Raw genomic sequence first — 22465 nt, 5'->3', positions numbered from 1 at the left:
AACAGGCGACAGGGAGGGTGCTGGGTCTCCCAATACGGAACTATAAGAAAAAAAGAGAATTTTGTTTACTTACCGTAAATTCTTTTTCTTATAGTTCCGACATGGGAGACCCAGACCATGGGTGTATAGCTACTGCCTCCGGAGGACACACAAAGTTACTACACTCAAAACGTGTAGCTCCTCCCTCCTAGCATATACACCCCCTGCTAGCCAGTCCTAGCCAGTTTAGTGCAAAAGCTGAAGGAGGACATCCACCCACAAGTAGAGATAGAGTAAAACCCGGAATAACCGGAGCCTCTGTCTACAACAACAGCCGGTGAAGACACACGGAACAAGAACTTGCCAACAGGCAATAGGGAGGGTGCTGGGTCTCCCATGTCGGAACTATAAGAAAAAGAATTTACGGTAAGTAAACAAAATTCTCTTTTTCTTCATCGTTCCTTATGGGAGACCCAGACCATGGGACGTCTCAAAGCAGTCCATGGGTGGGAATAAACAGACAACTGAGAAGCAGGAAAACCCAACTTCACAAATGGGCGACAGACACCTGAAAGATGTGTCTGCCGAAGCCCGAGTCTGCCAAAGCAAGAGCATGCCTTGAATAGAGCTTCGAAAAAGTATGCAGACTAATTCGAGCTGCCGTCTGACAGACCTACTGAGCCGTAGCCTGAAAGCCGAAAAGGCACCGACAGGTCTGATCAAATGTGCTCTGATCCCCAGCGGGGAAGGCACTTGAGTACACTTGTAGGCCTCGGAAATAGCCGACCTAAGCTAACGAACAAGGGTCGGCTTAGATGCAGAGAGACCGCTACGCTGACTAGCAGTCAGTACTAGAGAGAGAGGTGCCCCGCCTATAACGGCAGTGCAAGACACCTAGATCCGGGGCGCCCGCACCAGATCCAGGATATGCAACGCTTTCTCAAGCGATGAAGAGGAGCCGGACAAAAGGAAGGCAGGAAAATTGCCCCGGATAAGGTGGAAGCAGTAACCACCTTAGGGAAAAAAGTCCGGAGTCGGACGGAGACCACCTTGTCTTGATGCAAAAGACCAAAAAAGGGGGTGACTCAGAGAGAGTGCAGCCAGAACTCCCTGGCAGGAATTATAGCCACTAGAAAGACTTCTTTCTGTGAAAGATGAAACAAAGAAACCTCCCTTAGAAGCGCAAAGGGGGATTTCCGGGAACCGGGAGGACCGGATTAAGGTCTCAGGGCTCCATAGGCCGCCGGAAAGGCGGAATGATGTGAGACGCGCCCTTAAAAGGAGCGCACCGGAGCCAGCCGGACGATACGCCGCTGGCCCATAGCGACAGAACGGAGACCTGTCCCCTAATGAGGGATAGTCCTAGCTGTAGACCGGACTGTGGAAGGGACAGGAGGGTCGACAAGGCTAAAAAGGTCCAAGGACACCTTGGAGCTCGAGTCATAGCGGAGATGACTTCAGGAAGGATACCAGAAGTCGCCAAGATCCAGGACTCAATAGCCACGCCGTCAATCCGAGAATCCAGAATTCTGACGGAAAAAACGGACCTTCTGAGAAAAGGTCTGGACGGACCGGAAGATGTCATGGCAATCCAACGGACAGAAAGAGCAGGTCAGGATACGAAGCCTGCCTGGGTCAGTCTGTAAGAGAATGACCCGACGGCCCCCTTCCCTGATCTTGTGCAGGGCTCTGGGCAAGAGGTAGAGACGAAGCTGGAATCAAACATGAACCAGTGTGTCTACCGCAAAACCTGCGGATTGTGGACCACGGTTGGACAGCTGAAATAATCTGCCCGCAGTTTTGACATCTAGGATGTGGGCTGCGGATACGGTGGACTAGGAGTCCCTTGTCCAGTGAAGAATGTTGACCAAGATTGCCAGGCGGCTGAGTGTCCCGATCTGGAAATTGATGTAGGAAAACGCTGTAACGTTATCCGACTGAACTCGAATGTGCCTAGCCGCCAACAAATGGTGAAGGCTTAGAGAGCTAGAATGCAGCTCCGATTTCTAGCCCATTGATCTAGAGGGCTGATTTGGACAGAGTCCAAGCGCCCTGCGCTCCGCGGTGGAGATATAATGCTCCCAAGGCGGAAAGACCAGCATCCTGGTGAGAATCACCTGGGACGGGGCCAAGACGGAGCGTCCCTGAGACAGAGTGGTCGAAACCACCCCTGAAAACGAGCCCCAGGTCAGTGGCAAAGCCACCACCCCATGGAAGGAGGAAGTTCGCGTGTACAGCGGACAACATCCAGTCTCAGAGGGCACAGGAGAAACTGGGCAAGGAAACGCTTCCATTGACGCCACCGTCTGACCAGCACCTGTATTTGGTGTCTGATAGAACGACGTCGACCGCCAGCGGAGGGACTACTTATCGACTAAGAGCGGCTTCACAAGAGCCGACAGTCTCGAATTGCGTCCTTGAGAGCCTCTGGTTCGAAGTCAGAGTGGACTTGAACCGAATGACAAGCCACCCGAATAGGTTAGAGTGGCGAGAGTAAGCGAAGTACTCTGCTAAGAGTCTGCACTGGATGAAGGCCTGAGAAGAAGGCGTCTACGGCAAACGATCACTGTCAATCCCTAGGGGTGCAGGACCCTAATCACAGCAGCCCCAATGAGAATACTCGAGGGGCCGTGGCCAACCCCAAGGGAAGAGCCACGAATTGGACCACTCTGATGGCAAAACGCAGTCAACGCTGGTGTGAAACTGCGATTGACCGTTGCAGAAAAGCATCTCTGATGCCGAAGGCTGCGAGGGAATCTCCTTGGGTTCTTGATTGATCCGGTGAAAAAAAACACACGGAACAAGACCGAGACTCCATGTGTAAACGCCACACCTGACCATGCTTGAAAAGCTAAAGATCCAGGTCGGAAGGCACCGCCCTCTTCGGGGACTAGAAATAGATTTAAACAAAAATCTCAGGACCGTTCCCAGTCGGGATTCGGTACAATTACTCCATTGGCCTGCAAGAAATGCCACGGCTTATGAGAAGGCGGCGGCCTTGGAGCCGGGAGGAGATAACAGAAAAAATCTGTTTGGCGGGTGGACAGAACTCCATGTTGTAGCCATGGGAGATATAATCCCGCCCCCACTGAACGGAGACGTGTTAGAATCATACGTCGCCAAGTGGAGAGAGCCTGCCACCGACTAGGAGGAGGTTGGCGTGGCTAGATAGCTCGGAGGAAGCTGACTAAGTGGCAGCATCTCCTGCGGTCTTCTGAAGACGCAGCTTCAAGCCAATTGGTTCTATGAACCTGGGCCGAGCTAGAGGACGATCAGATGGAGGAACGGAAACCACCGAAACCTCAACTGATTCCTGCCCTGGACAGGTTCCCTGGTTTAGGTTTTGTGGCAAGGAAGAACTTTCCCCGCCAAGAGCTTCCTGAATTTCATCCACTCGGTTCCGAAGAGACTGGTCCCACCAAAGAGAAGCCCAGCAAGCAAACTCTATAGAGGCATCTGCCCTCCATTTCCGAAGCCACAGGAGCCTGCGGACAGCGAGGAAAGTAGCCAAGACCACCGCCGTGCGGTGTCCAGCATGGCAGACCTAGGCAGAGGATGAAAAGACCGAAGTCTGGAAGTTCAGGCAACCGTTTTGGGCATAGGGTCCCTGTGAGGGAATGCATCTCCTCTGAGGAGCCATCAGCCACTGACATAACGGTCCGGGCAGAGCCACCTGAGGTGAATGAGCCCACTTCTTGACCACTATTGGTGGACAGGGGAAACACAGTCCTCAGAATCACGCTTCATGGGAAGCGCTGTCAGAGCGGACCCTGGGCTGGTCACAGGGACCTGAAAACCGGAGTGGTTAAGGAACACACGTTGTGTTCACCTAGATAAGGTAACTCCGGCGGATTGAGGTCCAGTACAAAATTAATGTACCGTGGGATCCTTATAGAGGTGCCGTCAGCCACTGACACCACTATCCGGGCTGAAAGTCTAGACACCGGAGTGGCCACCCTGGGCAAATGAGTACACTCCTTGACCACCTCTGATGGGAGGGGGAGATGCAGAACCCCGTTGTGGGATCAGCAGGACAGGCTGTGGGCTTGGACGCCTGAAAACTGGAGTGGTTAAAGAACACACTCCTCGTCTTGTTAAAGGTATACTGATGCCTTACTGCCAGCGGAGAATACTCCCCTGATACAGGCGGATGGAGGTCCAATACAAGTATAATGGACGCAATCCAATCAGTCGCATCCGCGTCACCTAGGGACGGATCAAAGTACCTAAAGTAGCGTCCGTGACATCCTCCTCGTCCAATGAGTCAGCTCGTAATCGGAGCTGCGGGACGGGGAGGACAGGGGACCCTACGTCTCCCTGTCAGGAGGACGGGGTCTGAGAGCTTTGCTGACCGAGCAGAAAGCGCCCTGAGAAGGGGGCTGCATGCTCAGCAGATGCCGGGACAGGCCGACCCCAGGAAAAAAGATTCCCCCAGGGGTCAGCCATCGACCGGAGCAGCTGGAGGGACCCTCAATGAGCCTCCAAGCTGAGGGGGCACAGTGGTTATGAGCTCGGTACAGCCGTACGAGACTACCAGCAGTGGATACTAAAAACAGCCCGCAGCCTCGCTCTGTGAGACATGCTGCAGAGGAGGGGGGCTATTTCTAGAATGTCTAGAATACCCAAGACAGGGGTCAGCCTGGGGAGACTCCAGGCAGAGGCACCACATAAGGACCATTACAGTGTGAGTCCGTGCCGATTCAGGCAATATGAGTTTACATGCAGAACATGTAGAATACAGCCTTGGAGCTTTGCTCCTAGTGTGAGAAATGCTGCTGAGGAGGTTCTATAATAAAGAATTAACTCCCTCAGAATGCCGTGATCGTGAATAAAAGTGCACAACCAGAGGTTGTGACTTATCAGGCCGCTACTGTGAGTGCCCCCTCAGGTTCCAAGCCTGGACCCCCAGCCATATATCCACTCCCTCTGCTGCAGAGCAGCCAGCACCGATCAGCGTACTAAGAACGCTGAGAAAATGGCGCTAGAGTGAGGGGGGAGGGCGGGGGTTAACCTAGGAGCGGGAATCGGAGGGCTAAGGCATGTACAGGGGAGGGAAACATCTCCCAACAAGGAGTGTCCTCCCCTGTGCAGAGCGGCGGTTGGGCGGCGCTGCAGCGTCCCCCTGCATGACTGACATGCAGGGGAACGAGACGAAAACTAGGCCGCGGCTGAAGCCGGGGCCTAGAGTTATACCATGCGGCCGAAAATCAGGCATCATCGGCGCGGTACTCAGTAAAAACTGAGAAACCGGCCGGAAAAACTGTAAAAAGCAGCATTATCAACATAAATCACTGTCCCCTCAATAATCCACATTGTAGAAGGACCCTTGAACAACGTCTCTATACTTAGCTTTGAGACGCAGGGTCCAATCCCTGGTGGGGTGGGGGTCCAGTGCTCCGTCCAGCAGGGTCCTGCCAAAGGGCTGCGGATGGAGGCCGGTCTCCTGCAAGGCAGTGAGAACCGTGTTGGCTCTAACTTCAAGCCAGAGCCCATAAGGGATGGTGAAGGAGCGCGGCATGAAGGGATTTCTGCCCTGAAGTCAACCTTAACAGCACTGCCGCCAGGGGAGTGTGAAGGGACATGCCGGGGGTCCAGTGGACCCGCTTTTCTTCCAAATCTTTAGAAAAAATGAAAAATCAAAAAAGGATGCATGTGTGTGTGTGATCCTCCTGACACAAAGCTTGAAAACTGGCTAGGACTGGCTAGCAGGGGGTGTATATGCTAGGAGGGAGGAGCTACACGTTTTGAGTGTAGTAACTTTGTGTGTCCTCCGGAGGCAGTAGCTATACACCCATGGTCTGGGTCTCCCATAAGGAACGATGAAGAAAGAATTTACGGTAAGTAAACCAAATTCTCTTTTTCTTTATCGTTCCTTTGGGAGACCCAGACCATAAGACGTTCCAAAGCAGTCCCTGGGTGGGAATAAACAGAAAAACTAAGAAGTAGGCAGAACCTAACTTCACAAATGGGCGACCGCCGCCTGAAGGATGCGTCTGCCCAAGCTCGCATCTGCCGAAGCATGAGCATGCACTTGGTAGTGCTTCGAGAAGGTATGCAGGCTAGTCCAAGTGGCAGCCTGACAGACTTGTTGAGCCGTAGCCTGGTGCCTAAAAGCCCAAGAGGCACCGACAGCTCTGGTCGAGTTGTGCCTTGATCCCCGGCGGGGGAGGCACCTGAGTACTCTGGTAGGCGTCCGAAATGGTCGATCTAATCCAACGGGCTAAGGTCGGCTTAGAAGCAGGGAGGCCCTTGCGCCAACCTGTGGTTAGCACAAAAAGAGAGGTGCACCGCCTAAGCGCAGCGGTGCGAGACACATAGATCCGGAGAGCACGCACCAGATCTAGAGTATGCAGCGCTTTTTCAAAGCGATGCACAGGGGCCGGACAGAAGGAAGGTAGGGTAATGCCCTGGTTAAGGTGGAAGGGAGAGACCACCTTAGGAAGAAAGTCCGGAGTCGGACGGAGAACCACCTTGTCTTGATGAAAAACTAAAAAAGGTGACTCCGTGGAGAGCGCTGCCAAATCAGAGACTCTCCTGAGAGAAGTTATGGCAACCAGAAAGGCCACTTTCTGTGAAAGCCGAAACAAAGAAACCTCCCTAAGAGGCTCAAAGGGGGGTTTCTGCAAAACCATGAGAACCAAATTGAGGTCCCAGGGATCCAAGGGCCGCCGGTAAGGCAGAATGATGTGAGACGCGCCCTGCATGAAGGTGCGGACCTGAGCCAGCCGGGCGAGATGCCGCTGGAACAGCACTGACAGAGCTGAGACTTGTCCCTTGAGAGAGTTGAGGGACAGTCCTAGCTGCAGACCGGACTGTAGAAAAGACAGAAGGGTCGGCAAAGAGAATGGCCGGCAAAGAGAATGGCCAAGGAGGATGGCTGGTAGAGCGACACCAGGACAGGAAAATTTTCTAAGTCCTGTGATAGATCTTAGCGGAGAAAGACTTACGGGCCCGAGTCATAGTGGAGATGACTTCAGGAGGAATACCAGAAGCCGTCAAAATCCAGGACTAAAGAGCCACGCCGTCAATTTGAGAGCCGCAGAATTCGGGCGGAAAAAAAACGGACCTTGCGAGAGTAGGTCTGGACGGTCCGGGAGATGCCACGGCATCTCTACGGACAGTTGGAGCAGGTCCGGATACCAAGCTCGCCTGGGCCAGTCCGGTGCAATGAGGATGACTCGACGGCCCTCCATTCTGATCTTGCGCAGGACTCTGGGCAAGAGAGCTAGAGGGGGAAACACGTAGGCCAGACGAAACTGGGACCAGTCTTGAACCAGAGCTTCCGCAGCGAAGGCCTGAGGATTGTGGGAGCGAGCCACGTAAACAGGAACTTTGTTGTTGTGACGGGATGCCATTAGGTCCACGTCCGGAGTGCCCCATTTGCGGCAGATTGACTGAAACACTGCCGGGTGCAGGGACCACTCGCCACCGTCCACGCTTTGACGGCTGAGATAATCTGCCTCCCAGTTTTCCACGCCTGGGATGTGGACTGCGGATATGGTGGACTTGGAGTCCTCCGCCCATTGAACGATGCGTTGTACCTCCATCATTGCCAGGCGGCTGCGTGTCCCGCCTTGGTGATTGATGTAGGCAACCGCTGTCGCGTTGTCTGACTGGACTCGAATGTGCCTGCCCGCCAACAGGTGGTGAAAAGCTAGGAGAGCTAGAAGCACGGCTCTGGTTTCCAGCACATTGATTGAAAGGGCTGACTCGGACGGAGTCCAAGTGCCCTGCGCTCTGTGGTGGAGACATACCGCTCCCCAGCTGGATAGACTGGCATCCGTGGTGAGAATCACCCAGGACGGGGCCAGGAAGGAGCGCCCTTGGGACAGGGAGAGGGGCCGAAGCCACCACTGAAGAGAGCTCCTGGTCTGTGGCGACAGAGCCACTAACCTGTGTAAGGAGGAAGGCCGCTTGTCCCAACAGCGGAGAATGTCCAGCTGCAGGGGGCGCAGATGGAACTGGGCAAAGGGAACAGCCTCCATGGACGCCACCATTTGACCCAGCCAGCACCTGCATCAGACGCCTGAGGGTATAACGGCGGGGCCTCAGCAGAGAGCGCACCGCTAGTTGGAGTGACTGCTGTTTGATTAAAGGCAACTTCACAAGTGCCAGCAAAGTCTCGAACTGCATCCCTAGGTACGTGAGACTCTGGGTCGGAGTCAGAGTGGATTTGGGAAGATTGACAAGCCACCAGAATTGGGCTAGAGTGGCGAGAGTGAGCGAGACACTCCGCTGACAGTCTGCACTGGATGGAGCCTTGACTAGAAGGTCGTCCAGGTATGGGAGCACTGCCAACCCCTGGAGGTGCAGAACCGCAATCACTGCTGCCATGACCTTGGTGAATACCCGAGGGGCCGTGGCTAACCCAAAGGGGACAGCCACGAATTGGAAATGATCCTCTCCTATTGCAAAACGTAACCAACGCTGGTGTGAAACTGCAATTGGCACATGTAGATAGGCATCTCTGATGTCGATGGACGCCAGGAACTACCCTTGGGTCATTGAGGCAATGACTGATCGCAGAGACTCCATGCGAAAATGCCGCACCCGGACATGCTTGTTGAGAAGCTTGAGATCCAGGATGGGCAGGAAGGTACCGTCCTTTTTGGGAACTAGGAAGAGGTTTGAGTAAAAACCTCTGAACCGTTCCCGAGCGGGAACTGGCACAATTACTCCGTTTGCCTGCAAGGATGCCACGGCCTGTGAGAAGGCGGCGGCCTTGGAGCAGGGGGGAGTTGAGAGAAAAAATCTGTTTGGCGGGCTGGAAGAGAATTCTATCCTGTAGCCGTGAGATATGATATCTCTCACCCACTGATCGGAGACTTGTTTTAACCAAGCGTCGCCAAAGTGGGAGAGCCTGCCACCGACTAAGGACGTTGCTGGAGCGGGCAGAGAGTCACGAGGAGGCTGCCTTAGTGGCAGAGCCTCCTGCGGTCTTCTGCGGACGCGCTTTTGGGCGCCAGTTGGATTTCTGGTCCTTAGCAGAGTTAGCGGACGAGGCCGAGGGCTTAGAGGACGACCAGTTGGAGGAACGAAAGGAACGAAAGGAACGAAACCTCGACTGATTCTTACCCTGGGCGGGTTTCCTGGTCTTGGTTTGTGGCATGGAAGTACTCTTCCCGCCAGTAGCTTCCTTAATAATTTCATCCAGCTGTTCACCGAACAGCCGGGAACCAGCAAAAGGGAGCCCAGCAAGGTACTTCTTAGAAGAAGCATCTGCCTTCCACTCTCGAAGCCACAAGATCCTGCGGATAACGAGGGAATTAGCCGAAGCCACCGCAGTGCGGTGAGAAGCCTCTAGCATGGCAGACATGGCATAAGATGAAAAAGCTGAAGCTTGAGAAGTTAAGGCAACCATCTCAGGCATAGATTCCTTGGTGAGGGAATGCATCTCCTCTAGAGAAGCAGAGATGGCTTTGAGAGCCCACACTGCTGCAACAGTCGGGGAAAACGCGGCCCCCGCCGCTTCATACACAGATTTGGCCAGAAGGTCAATCTGACGGTCAGTGGAATCCTTAAGTGAGGTGCCGTCAGCCACCGACACAACGGTCTGGGCTGAGAGCCTAGACACCGGGGGGTCTACCTTTGGAGAGTGAGACCACTCCTTGACCACCTCAGGTGGAAAGGGAAAACGGTCATCCGAACCACGCTTTGGAAAGCGTTTGTCAGGACAGGCCCTGGGTTTGGTCACAGCGCTCTGAAAACTGGAGTGGTTAAAGAACACACTCTTTACTCTTAGGCGAGGTAAACTGGTGCTTTTCTGCCAGAGAGGGTTGCTCCTCTGATACTGGCGGATTGAGATCCAGTACAGAATTAATAGAAGCAATCAAGTCACTAAGATCTGAGTCACCCTCTGAAAGATCAATGGGGTACATGGAGTTAGCCTCCAAGCCCCCCGTAAGGGCATCCTCCTCATCTTGCGAGTCAGCTCTTGAATCAGAGCCGCGGGGGGAGGAGGAGGGGGAGGAAACCCTGCGCCTTCTCTTAGGAGGACGGGGTCTGGGACCTGATGATGAATGCTCTGTGAGCTCCGATGGACGGAGGTCAGAGGATAGGGATCCTAAAGAACCCTTAGCAAGAGCATTAGAGGCACCCTGTGAGGAGGGCTGATGCATATTCATCAAAGTCCTGGACAAAAGTCCCATGGACTCAGCAAATGACTGGGATATAGACCTAGAGGACTCTACCCAGGCCGGGGGTTCAGCCACAGGTGCAGAGGCAGCCGGAGAGACCACTGGGGGTGAGACTCCAGGCTGTGGCACCGCCAAGTTAGAGCAGACATCACAATGTGGATAGGTGCTCGGCTCAGGCAGCAGGAGCTTACATGCAGCGCATACAGTATAAAGCTTTGGAGCCTTGCTCCTCGTGTGAGACATGCTGCTGGAGTGGGGGCTCTGCAAGAGAATGAACCCCAGGGAGAATATACAGCGGTCCACAACCAGAGACCGGCTGTGGCTTACCAGACCGCTGGAAGCGGTGTTGTGTGCCCTCCAGATCCCGAAGCCTGGACCCTCAATGCACAGCACCTCAGCAGGGATGCAGAGTGCAGAAAGGCCCAGCGCAGAGTGAACTCTGCCTAAGAAAATTGCCGCCGGAGCAAAGAGAGGGGGCGGGACTTGGGGGCGTTCCTGTAGGAGAGCGGGAACTGGAGGGCCATAGAGACCTGCAGGGGAGGAGACCCGCCCCAGCAGTGGGGAGTGTCCCTCCCCTGTGCAGGATGGCCGCCGGGAGGAGCCGTGCCTGTCCCTCTGCATGAGTGACATGCGAGGGTAGTTTTTTTTTTTTTAAATCAGATACTTTTTTATTAAAACAGAATACATACAACAGAATAACAAATCGGCATCCAAATTAAATTTATCACATCTATTACCCCTTTAACTCCCCCTCCCGCCCCCTCCCCCACCCCGGCAGCAACACTTCTCCCCGATACTACATCCCATATAGTACACACTTATAATACCCTCCAACTGTAGTATAGCAACCATCCCGTTGTGCAGGAGGAACAACTAGTAACACAAATAAAACAAAACACACACATCAGAGGTCTCAGACGGCTATCCCGGTCCCAAATCAGTTTACTGGTCCATCACTCGTCCTATTCACATTGTAGCCAAGGAGACCATAGCTTCTCAAACATTTTAACATTCCCCCTTCTTTCATACACTCCCCATTCCAGCTGAAGAATACACTTCACCCTTTTAATGTACTCTCCCCTGGTCGGGGGGGTCTTTTTTAACCCAGGACCTGGCGATTAGCTTTCTTGCCGCATACAGCAGCCTAGCAATGACAATTTTCATAGTATTTTCCACCCCAAGCTCCTCAACATATCCCAATAGGCATATCACTGGTTCCCTGGGGAGGACACACCCATATATTCTTCCTATCTTGGATAACCTTAGTCCAAAAGGAGACCAGTCTCGGACAAGACCACATCATGTGAAAAACACCTGCGTCAGATCCCTGACACCTTGGACACTCCGAATTCCTTTTCAACCCCATTTTAAACATCAGTAAGGGAGACCTATATACCCGGTGAATCACGTATAGGTGAGACAGTCTGGCCGGTTCGCTCATGGAAAGTTTAGGGACATACTTTAAGATACTCTCCCACACCTCCTCCGTTATCGGCCCAACTTCCTCCTCCCATTTAGATTTAGTTTTAATTGGGTAGTCTAAAAGAAAGGTATGTAGTATATCTTTATACGTGCCAGAAATGATCCCTTTAGTGCTTCCTCCGCCCTTACACACATACTCCAGTACCAGGTCAGTCTGTATGGCCACACTTTGTTTAGCCGCTTGGGCTGCAATCGCATGTTTTAATTGACTGTAGTGGAGCCAGCCGGACGCCGGTAACTGAAACTCACTCTAACTGCGGGAACGATTTCACAATTCCTCCGTCCAATATCTGATGCATGTATATTACACCCTTGCGTCTCCACTCCTCAATATTCCCCATTTTCTGAATCTCCGGGAGATTACTGTTATCCCAGATAGGTGTAAACTTAGTTAACCGGGTCACCCCTCTCACCCTTTTCAGCCTATCCCAGGTCTTATTTATAAGTGCCATTGTAGGAGATGTTCTACCTAGGAGCCCCACCGCACCATCCTCTAGTCCCATTACCAATGGACTGCTACCCACTATGTATTCCAGTACTTCTTTAATGCCCCCATCTTTCTCTCGATCAGACCAACCCCTGAGGTGTTGACATTGCGCCGCTATATAATACAATTCCGGATTTGGGATTGCTAGACCCCCCTCATCCTTCGGCCTATGTAAAGTCTCTAATCGCACCCTAGGCTGCTTTTTACCCCACACCAGGTCCCTAAACAGCGAGTTTATCCCTTTAAATCTTTTCCTTGAAATACAAACAGGGGCATTGTGCAGTATGTATAGGAGTTTAGGCATTACTACCATCTTTAGCAAATTAACCCTTCCAACAACTGACAAATGTAGCTTGTTCCAGGCATCCACCTTGGCTCTCAATTTTTTAAGGAGAGGCCATAAGTTCACCTGTATGTATTTTTCTACTGGCAGAGATATCTGGATACCTAGATATTTAAATTCGTCCACATTCTTCAATTTGTTAGCCCCAATATCCTCATTTGTCCAGGCTACTTCCCCGTCCACTTTAAAGAGGCTCGATTTAGACCAATTAATGGTCAGTTCCGAAACTTCTCCAAATTTCTCTATTATCTGCATGGCATAATCCAATGAGGCTGATGGATCCCCCAAGAAAAGTAATAAATCGTCAGCATAAAGAGCTATTTTCTCCTCTAAATGCCCATACTTAAATCCATGGATCTCCTTTGATTTCCTAATGGCCGCCGCCAGAGGCTCTATTGCAATAGCAAATAGGAGCGGCGATAGTGGGCAGCCCTGCCTCGCTCCCCGGTGCAACTCAAATGCTGAGGAGGTCATACCGTTAACTCTAACTTTAGCAGTAGGCCTATTATACAACAGCTGCACCCACTTTACAAACCGTGGGCCAAAACCCATATGCTGCAACACTTTCCACAGATACCCCCACTCAACACTATCGAACGCTTTCTGGGCATCTAGCGAAGCGATCACCCTCCGGCCAGGGTTGTCAGGCGGCAACTGTAGATTAAGATATAATCTCCTGATATTAGCAGCTGTCGACCTATTGGCCATGAACCCTGATTGGTCCATATGTATTAGGTTAGATATAACTCCAGTCAGCCGGTTTGACAACACCTTAGCCAGAAGCTTCACGTCCGCTGTTAATAACGAGATGGGTCTATATGAGTCTGGAAGCCTCGGATTTTTATCCTCCTTAGGAATTACTACTACCGTATTATTGCTTCTCTCATAGATTCAGGCAATACACCTTCCCCCTCCGCCACCTCAAAGACTTTCAATAGTTTGGGTAATAGGATTTCTTCTAACTGATTATAAATTTCAACTGGTAGCCCGTCTGCTCCCGGTGCCTTGTCATTGCTCATGCCATGCAGAGCGCCCTCCAGTTCATCAATAGTAATAGGTGACTCCAGTTTATCTCTATCCGCCACAGACAACATAGGAAGCTCACCTCTCTCAATAAATGAGTCCACCTCTTCCACCCTCATCTCTCCGCTAGAAGAATATAGCGTGCGATAGAAATCTTTAAAGACCCCAAGGATCTCCTCAACCTCAGTGACCTGTGTCCCCTCCACCGTGTCCATACCATGCACAAATGAACTACTCCTTTGAGCTGCAGCTATGACCGATAATAGATGACCAACTTTTTCCCCCTCCTCATAAAAGAAGGGAATTTTGTTTACTTACCGTAAATTCCTTTTCTTCTAGCTCCAATTGGGAGACCCAGACAATTGGGTGTATAGGCTATGCCTCCGGAGGCCGCACAAAGTATTACACTAAAAGTGTAAAGCCCCTCCCCTTCTGCCTATACACCCCCCGTGCTCCCACGGGCTGCTCAGTTTTGGTGCAAAAGCAAGAAGGAGGAAAAACAATTATAAACTGGTTAAAGTAAGCTCAATCCGAAGGAATATCGGAGAACTGAAACCATTCAACATGAACAACATGTGTACACAAAAAAACAGGTGCGGGTGCTGGGTCTCCCAATTGGAGCTAGAAGAAAAGGAATTTACGGTAAGTAAACAAAATTCCCTTCTTCTTTGTCGCTCCTAATTGGGAGACCCAGACAATTGGGACGTCCAAAAGCAGTCCCTGGGTGGGTAAATAATACCTCATAATAGAGCCGTAACGGCTCCGGCCTACAGGTGGCTAACCGCCGCCTGAAGGACTCGCCTACCTAGGCTGGCATCTGCCGAAGCATAGGTATGCACCTGATAGTGTTTCGTGAAAGTGTGCAGGCTCGACCAGGTAGCCGCCTGACACACCTGCTGAGCCGTAGCCTGGTGCCTCAAAGCCCAGGACGCACCCACGGCTCTGGTAGAATGGGCTTTCAGCCGTGAGGGAACCGGAAGCCCCGCAGAACGGTAAGCTTCGAGAATTGGTTCCTTGATCCACCGAGCCAGGGTTGACTTGGAAGCTTGTGTCCCTTTACGCTGGCCAGCGACAAGGACAAAGAGTGCATCCGAGCGGCGCAGCGGCGCCGTACGAGAAATGTAGTACCTGAGTGCTCTCACCAGATCTAACAAGTGCAAATCCTTTTCACATTGGTGAACTGGATGAGGACAAAAAGAGGGTAAGGAGATATCCTGATTCAGATGAAAGGGGGATACCACTTTAGGGAGAAATTCCGGAACCGGACGCAGAACCACCTTGTCCTGGTGAAACACCAGGAAGGGGGCTTTGCATGACAGAGCTGCGAGCTCCGACACTCTCCGAAGAGAAGTGATTGCTACTAGGAAAACCACTTTCTGTGAAAGGCGTGCGAGAGAAATATCTTTCATTGGCTCAAACGGTGGTTTCTGAAGAACCAGCAGCACCCTGTTCAGATCCCAGGGTTCCAACGGACGTTTGTAAGGAGGAACGATGTGACAAACCCCCTGCAGGAACGTGCGTACCTGTGGAAGCCTGGCCAGGCGCTTCTGAAAAAACACAGAGAGCGCAGAGACTTGTCCCTTAAGGGAGCCGAGTGACAAACCCTTTTCTAATCCGGACTGAAGAAAAGACAGGAAAGTGGGCAAGGCAAATGGCCAGGGAGAAAAACTCCCAGCAGAGCACCATGCCAGGAATATTTTCCACGTCCTGTGGTAGATCCTGGCGGACGTTGGTTTCCTAGCCTGTCTCATAGTGGCAATGACCTCCTGAGATAATCCTGAGGACGCTAAGATCCAGGACTCAATGGCCACACAGTCAGGTTCAGGGCCGCAGAATTCAGATGGAAAAACGGCCCTTGAGACAGTAAGTCTGGTCGGTCTGGTAGTGCCCACGGTTGGCCGACCGTGAGATGCCACAGATCCGGGTACCACGACCTCCTCGGCCAGTCTGGAGCGACGAGGATGGCGCGGCGGCAGTCGGCCCTGATCTTGCGTAACACTCTGGGCAACAGTGCCAGAGGAGGAAACACATAAGGGGGTTGAAACTGCGACCAATCCTGAACTAAGGCGTCTGCCGCCAGAGCTCTGTGATCTTGAGATCGCGCCATGAATGCCGTGACCTTGTTGTTGTGCCGGGACGCCATTAGGTCGACGTCCGGCATCCCCCAGCGGCAACAGATCTCCTGAAACACGTCCGGGTGAAGGGACCATTCGCCTGCGTCCATGCCCTGGCGACTGAGAAAGTCTGCTTCCCAGTTTTACACGCCCGGGATGTGAACTGCGGAGATGGTGGAGGCCGTGGCTTCCACCCACATCAAAATCCGTCGGACTTCCTGGAAGGCTTGCCGACTGCGTGTCCCGCCTTGGTGGTTGATGTAAGCCACCGCTGTGGAGTTGTCCGACTGAATTCGGATCTGCTTGCCTTCCAGCCACTGCTGGAACGCCTTCAGGGCAAGATACACTGCCCTGATCTCCAGGACATTGATCTGGAGTGAGGACTCTTGCTGAGTCCACGTACCCTGGGCCCTGTGGTGGAGAAAAACTGCTCCCCACCCTGACAGACTCGCGTCCGTTGTGACCACCGCCCAGGATGGGGGAAGAAATGATTTCCCCTTCGATAGGGAAGTGGGAAGAAGCCACCACCGAAGAGAAGCTTTGGTTGCCTGAGAAAGAGAGACGTTTCTGTCGAGGGACGTCGGATTCCTGTCCCATTTGCGTAGGATGTCCCATTGAAGAGGACGCAGATGAAACTGCGCAAAAGGAACTGCCTCCATTGCTGCTACCATCTTCCCTAGGAAGTGCATGAGATTACACTCCTGTCTGTAGTGAACGCTGTTTGTTCAGCGGGAGCTTCACTATCGCTGAGAGAGTATGAAACTCCATGCCAAGATATGTTAGCGATTGGGCCGGTGTCAGATTTGACTTTGGAAAATTGATGATCCACCCGAAACTCTGGAGAGTTTCTAGAGTAGCGTTGAGGCTGTGTTGGCATGCCTCTTGAGAGGGTGCCTTGACCAGCAGATCGTCCAAGTAAGGAATCACTGAGTGACCCCGAGAGTGGAGTACCGCTACTACTGAAGCCATGACCTTGGTGAAAACCCGTGGGGCTGTCGCCAGGCCGAACGGCAGTGCCACGAACTGAAGGTGTTCGTGTCCTATGGCGAAACGCAGGAAGCGCTGATGCTCTGCAGCAATCGGTACGTGGAGATAAGCATCTTTGATATCGATCGATGCGAGGAAATCTCCTTGGGACATTGAGGCGATGACGGAGCGGAGGGATTCCATCCGGAACCGCCTGGTCTTTACGTGTTTGTTGAGCAGTTTCAGGTCCAGGACAGGACGGAAAGACCCGTCTTTCTTTGGAACCACAAACAGGTTGGAGTAAAAACCGTGACCCTGTTGCTGAAGAGGCACAGGGACCACCACTCCTTCCGCCTTTAGAGTGCCTACCGCCTGCAGAAGAGCATCGGCTCGCTCGGGAGGCGGAGATGTTTTGAAGAATCGAGTCGGAGGACGAGAGCTGAATTCTATCCTGTAACCGTAAGACAGAATGTCTCTCACCCAACGGTCTTGTACCTGTGGCAGCCAGATGTCGCAAAAGCGGGAGAGCCTGCCACCGACCGAGGATGCGGTGTGAAGTGGCCGCAAGTCATGAGGAAGCCGCCTTGGTAGCGGCACCTCCGGCGGTCTGTTTAGGACGTGAGTTAGACCGCCATGAGTCGGAGTTCCTCTGATTTTTCTGAGGCCTTTTGGACGAGGAGAATTGAGACTTGCCCGCGCCCCGAAAGGACCGAAACCTTGACTGCCCTCTCCTCTGTTGGGGTATGTTCGGTTTGGGCTGGGGTAAGGATGTATCCTTTCCCTTGGATTGTTTGATGATTTCATCCAAACGCTCGCCAAACAATCTGTCGCCAGAAATTGGCAAACTGGTTAAGCGCTTTTTGGAAGCAGAATCTGCCTTCCATTCCCGTAGCCACAAGGCCCTGCGGAGTACCACCGAATTGGCGGCTGCAACCGCCGTCCGGCTCGCAGAGTCCAGGACAGCAATAATAGCGTAAGACGCAAATGCCGAGGTCTGAGTGGTAATGGACGCCACTTGTGGCGCGGACGTGCATGTGGCTGCTTCAATTTGCGCTTGACCTGCTGAGATAGCTTGTAGCGCCCATACAGCTGCGAATGCTGGGGCAAAAGAAGCGCCGATAGCTTCATAGATGGATTTCAACCAGAGCTCCATCTGCCTGTCAGTGGCATCTTTGAGTGAAGCCCCATCTTCCACTGCAAGTATGGATCTAGCCGCCAGTCTGGAGATTGGAGGATCCACTTTGGGACACTGAGTCCAACTTTTAACCACGTCAGGGGGAAAAGGATAACGTGTATCCTTAAGACGCTTAGAAAAACGCTTATCTGGACAAGCATGGTGAGTCTGGACTGCCTCTCTGAAGTCAGAGTGGTCCAGAAACATACTCTGTGTACGCTTGGGGAACCTGAAACGGAATTTCTCCTGCTGAGAAGCCGACTCCTCTGCCGGAGGAGCTGAGGGAGAAATATCCAGCATTTGATTGATGGACGCAATAAGATCGTTCACTATGGCGTCCCCGTCTGGAGTATTAAGATTGAGAGCGCCCTCAGGATCAGAATCCTGATCAACTGTTTCCGCTTCATCAACCCGAGATTCCCCTCGCTGAGACCCTGAACAATATGATGATGTCGAGGGAAAATCTAAGCGAGCTCGCTTAGTCGGTCTGGGGCTGGGGTCTGTGTCAGAACCCTCAGCCTGAGATCTATGAGATACCCCGGGAGGACATTGTTGGTCCAACTGAGGGGGGCCAGGGAACAAAGATTCAACAGAGTCCCTGTGCTGAGATATCGGCCTGGACTGCAAGGCTTCTAGTATCTTAGTCATAGTCTCAGAGAGTTTTGCAAACTCCGTCCCTGTCACCTGAACAGTGTTAGCAGGTGGCTCCCCCTGGGCCCCTCTTAGCAGAGGCTCTGGCTGAGCAAGTGTCCCAGGGCCCGAGCACTGTATACACTGAGGGTCAGTGGAACCTGCCGGTAACGGAGTCGTACATGCGGCGCAGGCAGCATAATAAGCCTGTGTTTTGGCACCCCTGCCTTTTGTGGGCGCCATGCTATTATCTTCCCTGAACAACACAATAGGGTATATAGCCAGAAATCAACTGTGCACCATGCAGTGTAAAGTATATACCATAAACATATACAGTATAGTTGCACTACTGCACAATGGGGCTAGCACCACAGGTGCTGCTTACCACCCGCTTCAAGCGGTTGTGAGGCCCCCCAAGTCCCTGCCTGGGTCTCCCAGACTTTGTCCCCCTCTGCTGCGTCCGAGGAGCTGACAGGAATGGCTGCCGGCGTCCTGAGGAGAGGAGGGAGTCGTGGGCGTGGCCGAGAAAGTGCGGGAACTGGAGCCGCACTGTGCACAGTGAGAGGGGTGGAGTATGCAAAACATGCTCCAGCCCTCAGTGCTGCTCGTTCTGTGCAGCTTCCCGCCCTTCCCCTGCCTGTCAGGGCTGAGGGCGGGAGGAAAAGGAAACTAGGCCGCAAAAAGCCGGGGACTCGAGTAATAAGCGCTGCCGCCGTATATGCGCGGCCAGCGCGGAAGTCCCCGGCGAACTACAAGTCCCAGCCGCGCCGCAGTGTTTCCGTGGCAGCGGCGGTCAGCGCGGCAGTCCCTATACATAAAACACACTCAGCAACGCTGAGTGTGTAATGGCACCTTTTAACCCGGTCAGCGCCGCGGTCTCCGGTGCACTAGCACACCCAGCAAAGCTGTAGTGTTGCTGTGCGCCGGTCCCCACAGGAATACAGAGTACCTCCACGTAGCAGGGCCATGTCCCTGAACGGTACCCGGCTCCTATCCAGCAGGCTCCACAGGAGTTGTGGATGAAGCTCGGTCTCAGTGCCTGGAGACCGATAGGATCCCACTTCACCCAGAGCCCTGAGGGGGATGGGGAAGGAAAAACAGCATGTGGGCTCCAGCCTCCGTACCCGCAATGGGTACCTCAACCTTAACAACACCGCCGACAAAAGTGGGGTGAGAAGGGAGCATGCTGGGGGCCCTATATGGGCCCACTTTTCTTCCATCCGACATAGTCAGTAGCTGCTGCTGACCAATCTGTGGGGCTGTGCGTGCATGTCTGCCTCCTTCGCACAAAGCAAAAAACTGAGCAGCCCGTGGGAGCACGGGGGGTGTATAGGCAGAAGGGGAGGGGCTTTACACTTTTAGTGTAATACTTTGTGCGGCCTCCGGAGGCATAGCCTATACACCCAATTGTCTGGGTCTCCCAATTAGGAGCGACAAAGAAATTCAATTTTTGGAATGCCTGCTTCCTTACCGCCTTCTCCAAAAGCATCTTATTAACCTGTTCATGCGCCTGTCTAAGATTTTGCTTCGCAGTAGTACTCCGGATTGCTTCCAGCTCTGCCTTATCTAAGGCTTCCAGGCTATTTTTCTCATCCTGCCTCGTCTGTGTTTTACGTTTACAGATATCCCTGAACAGGAGCCCCCTGAGGTATGCCTTCATCGCCTCCCATACCACCAGCGGACCAGTGCTACCCTCGTTGTGGATAAAGATATCCCCAAGATACCGTTCTATATTCCCCATATTAATATGACGGATCCATGCTGGATGAAGCTTCCACTCTCCCCTCCTTCCCCCTGTCAGGGTCCCCCGTCGTATGGACACTAGAATTGGGCTATGATCTGAAATCACTCTTGTCAGATATTGCACGTCGCTTATCATTGCATCCATCAGATCACTAGCTAGAGCCATGTCAATGCGGGACAGAGTGTTATGTGAAGCCGAATAACAAGAGAAGCAGGATACCCTCCCATTCCTCACTCGCCAGGCATCTACCATTCCAAGTTCCCCAATAAGAGTGCCAAACGAAGTCATACAACTATCCTGAATACCTGAAGGTCTACTACTCCTATCCCAGTACAGGTCTATGACATGCGAGGGTAGTTAACAGAAACCAGGCCTCCGGCAAAGCCGGGGCCTAAATTTAAGCGGCGAGGCCGACGCGCAGGCACCATCGGCGCGGTTCTCGGGTGAAGGCTAGAGAACCCGCCGGAAATGCCAAAATAAATACATTCAGCATACTCTCCCCATACAATAAAGAACAGGGACCCCCAACACAAACGTCTCAGGTACTTAGCTGCTGAGACGCAGGGCCAGGTCCCTGGGTATGAGTGCTCCGGTCCAGCAGAATCCTCAAGGGGCTGTGGATGGAGACCGGACTCCTGCCAGGCATGGAGACCGTGCTGGCTCCCACTTCAAGCCAGAGCCCAGGAGGGATGGTGAAGGAGCACGGCATGTAAGGCTCCAGCCTTGGAAATCAACCTTACAACACCGTCGACACAGTGGGGTGAGAAGGGACATGCCGGGGGTCCAGACGTGGACCTGCAATTCTTCAATCTCTTCCAAAGAAAAAAATCATGAGAATGCATGTGTGGATGTATGCCTCCTGAACACAAAGCGATAAACTGGTTGGGACTGGCTCACCAGGGGGTGTATAAGCTCAGAGGGAGGAGCTACACTTTTAGGTGTAGTACTTTGTGTGTCCTCCGGAGGCAGAAGCTAAACACCCAAGGTCTGGGTCTCCCAAAGGAACGATAAAGAAATATAACCACTATCACTTTCATTGTCTAGCATGGTCTTATCTTTAACTTTGGACGAGTGGCCTCCACTACTTGGAAGACCCCTTCTCGTTGCCAATGTGTGCCCCCATGAAAATAAGCTTATACTGCCCTCCAGTGCCGGATCTCGCGTTCTTGGGGCACACGTGACATTATGACACTTGAGCCCCGTGATCAATCAGCGCCGGCTTCCTTCTCCCCGCCTTTGGACGTTTTAGAAATTAACAAGAAGTGAGCGGTCAGCTGCAGCGCTTACTCCCTGTTAATTACTTAGGAACAGCCGAAGGCAGGGAGAAGGAAGCGGGCGCTGATTGATCATGGGGCTTGATTGTCATGTGGGTCCTGACAACGCGAGTTCCGACATCGCTGGAACCACACCGGCACCGGAGGGCAGAGAGAGTGGACCGTGGAATGGGAAATGAAAAGGGAGTTGTGTAAGTAGTGGAAAACCCTTTAAAGGGGTTGTCTCAAATTCATGGGTAAAATTCAAAAGTGCTTGTAAAAACAAGCAACTATGCAAAATTACTGGTTCATAAAAATTCACTCCAGTCTCAAGAACAAGAGGGCGTTTTAATTTTGTTTACGGCTTTTTGCTTAAGGTACCAGCCACCGCTGCAGTTTCAGATGTGGCTGGTCTCCTAGGGAAGAAGGGCAGTGCTAAGGCTAGTTTCACATATCCGGCTTTTCGCCGGTTTGACGGATGCAGCGCACGCCAGTACAGTGTATACAGTACACTGGCAGCGCAACAAGCGCCGGTCACATGCTGTCATGTGACCGGAGCATGTGACCCGGAAGTTGCGGCGCTGCCACTGTACTGTATCATACTGTACTGGCGTGCGCCGCATCCGTCAAAGAGGGCGAAAAGCCGGATATGTGAAACTAGCCTTAGAAACTTGCTATCTGCTAAAGCGCTTCTAAGCAGCACTCTGAAGCTGGCTAGAGAGCAGCTTTCGCTCCGGATCCTGGCCAGTGTGCCCCTCCAAAGCCGCAGAGGCAAAGTTGTGTAAACATACCACGGGTCCATCCTGTCGGACAACCCCTTTAGTGTAAGTACACCTTCATTTCCAAACTACATGATACTTACTGACAATTCTTCCTTTTTATCTTTTCTTTTCTTTTTAGGGTGTGAATCAGAGTCTAGAGATGGAGCATTCAGCTCACTGGCATACTCTTTTATTAGCACTTCAATTGCACTTTGAAAAATGGAATCACGTCTTTTTGTTTCTTCATCAAGGTCGTCATCTTCATCGCCAGGTGGTTCAGGACGGGCGTTCTAGAAAAGAATTGACAAGAGTTTTGATTTGTTTGTAGCCAATGGTTGCTGCCTTCAAGAAGAACATCTCTCCTTACACAACA

At 52.5% G+C, this 22465-nt stretch overlaps 1 protein-coding gene across 2 annotated transcripts in view; it reads right to left on the bottom strand.

Annotated features, from left to right (window-relative positions):
- RBM25 (RNA binding motif protein 25) overlaps positions 1-22465 on the bottom strand; it is a 159317-nt gene that overhangs the window by 65174 nt on the left and 71678 nt on the right. For both annotated transcript variants that reach the window (XM_075330236.1, XM_075330238.1), the window contains exon 7: positions 22194-22382. In XM_075330236.1, the coding sequence (XP_075186351.1) occupies positions 22194-22382 (189 nt within the window). The remainder of the gene's footprint in view (positions 1-22193; positions 22383-22465) is intronic.

The sequence above is a fragment of the Anomaloglossus baeobatrachus genome, chromosome 12 (genome assembly GCF_048569485.1).
Source record: "Anomaloglossus baeobatrachus isolate aAnoBae1 chromosome 12, aAnoBae1.hap1, whole genome shotgun sequence".
In the NCBI taxonomy this organism is placed as follows: domain Eukaryota; kingdom Metazoa; phylum Chordata; class Amphibia; order Anura; family Aromobatidae; genus Anomaloglossus; species Anomaloglossus baeobatrachus.
This window is presented reverse-complemented; position numbering and strand designations above follow the sequence as displayed.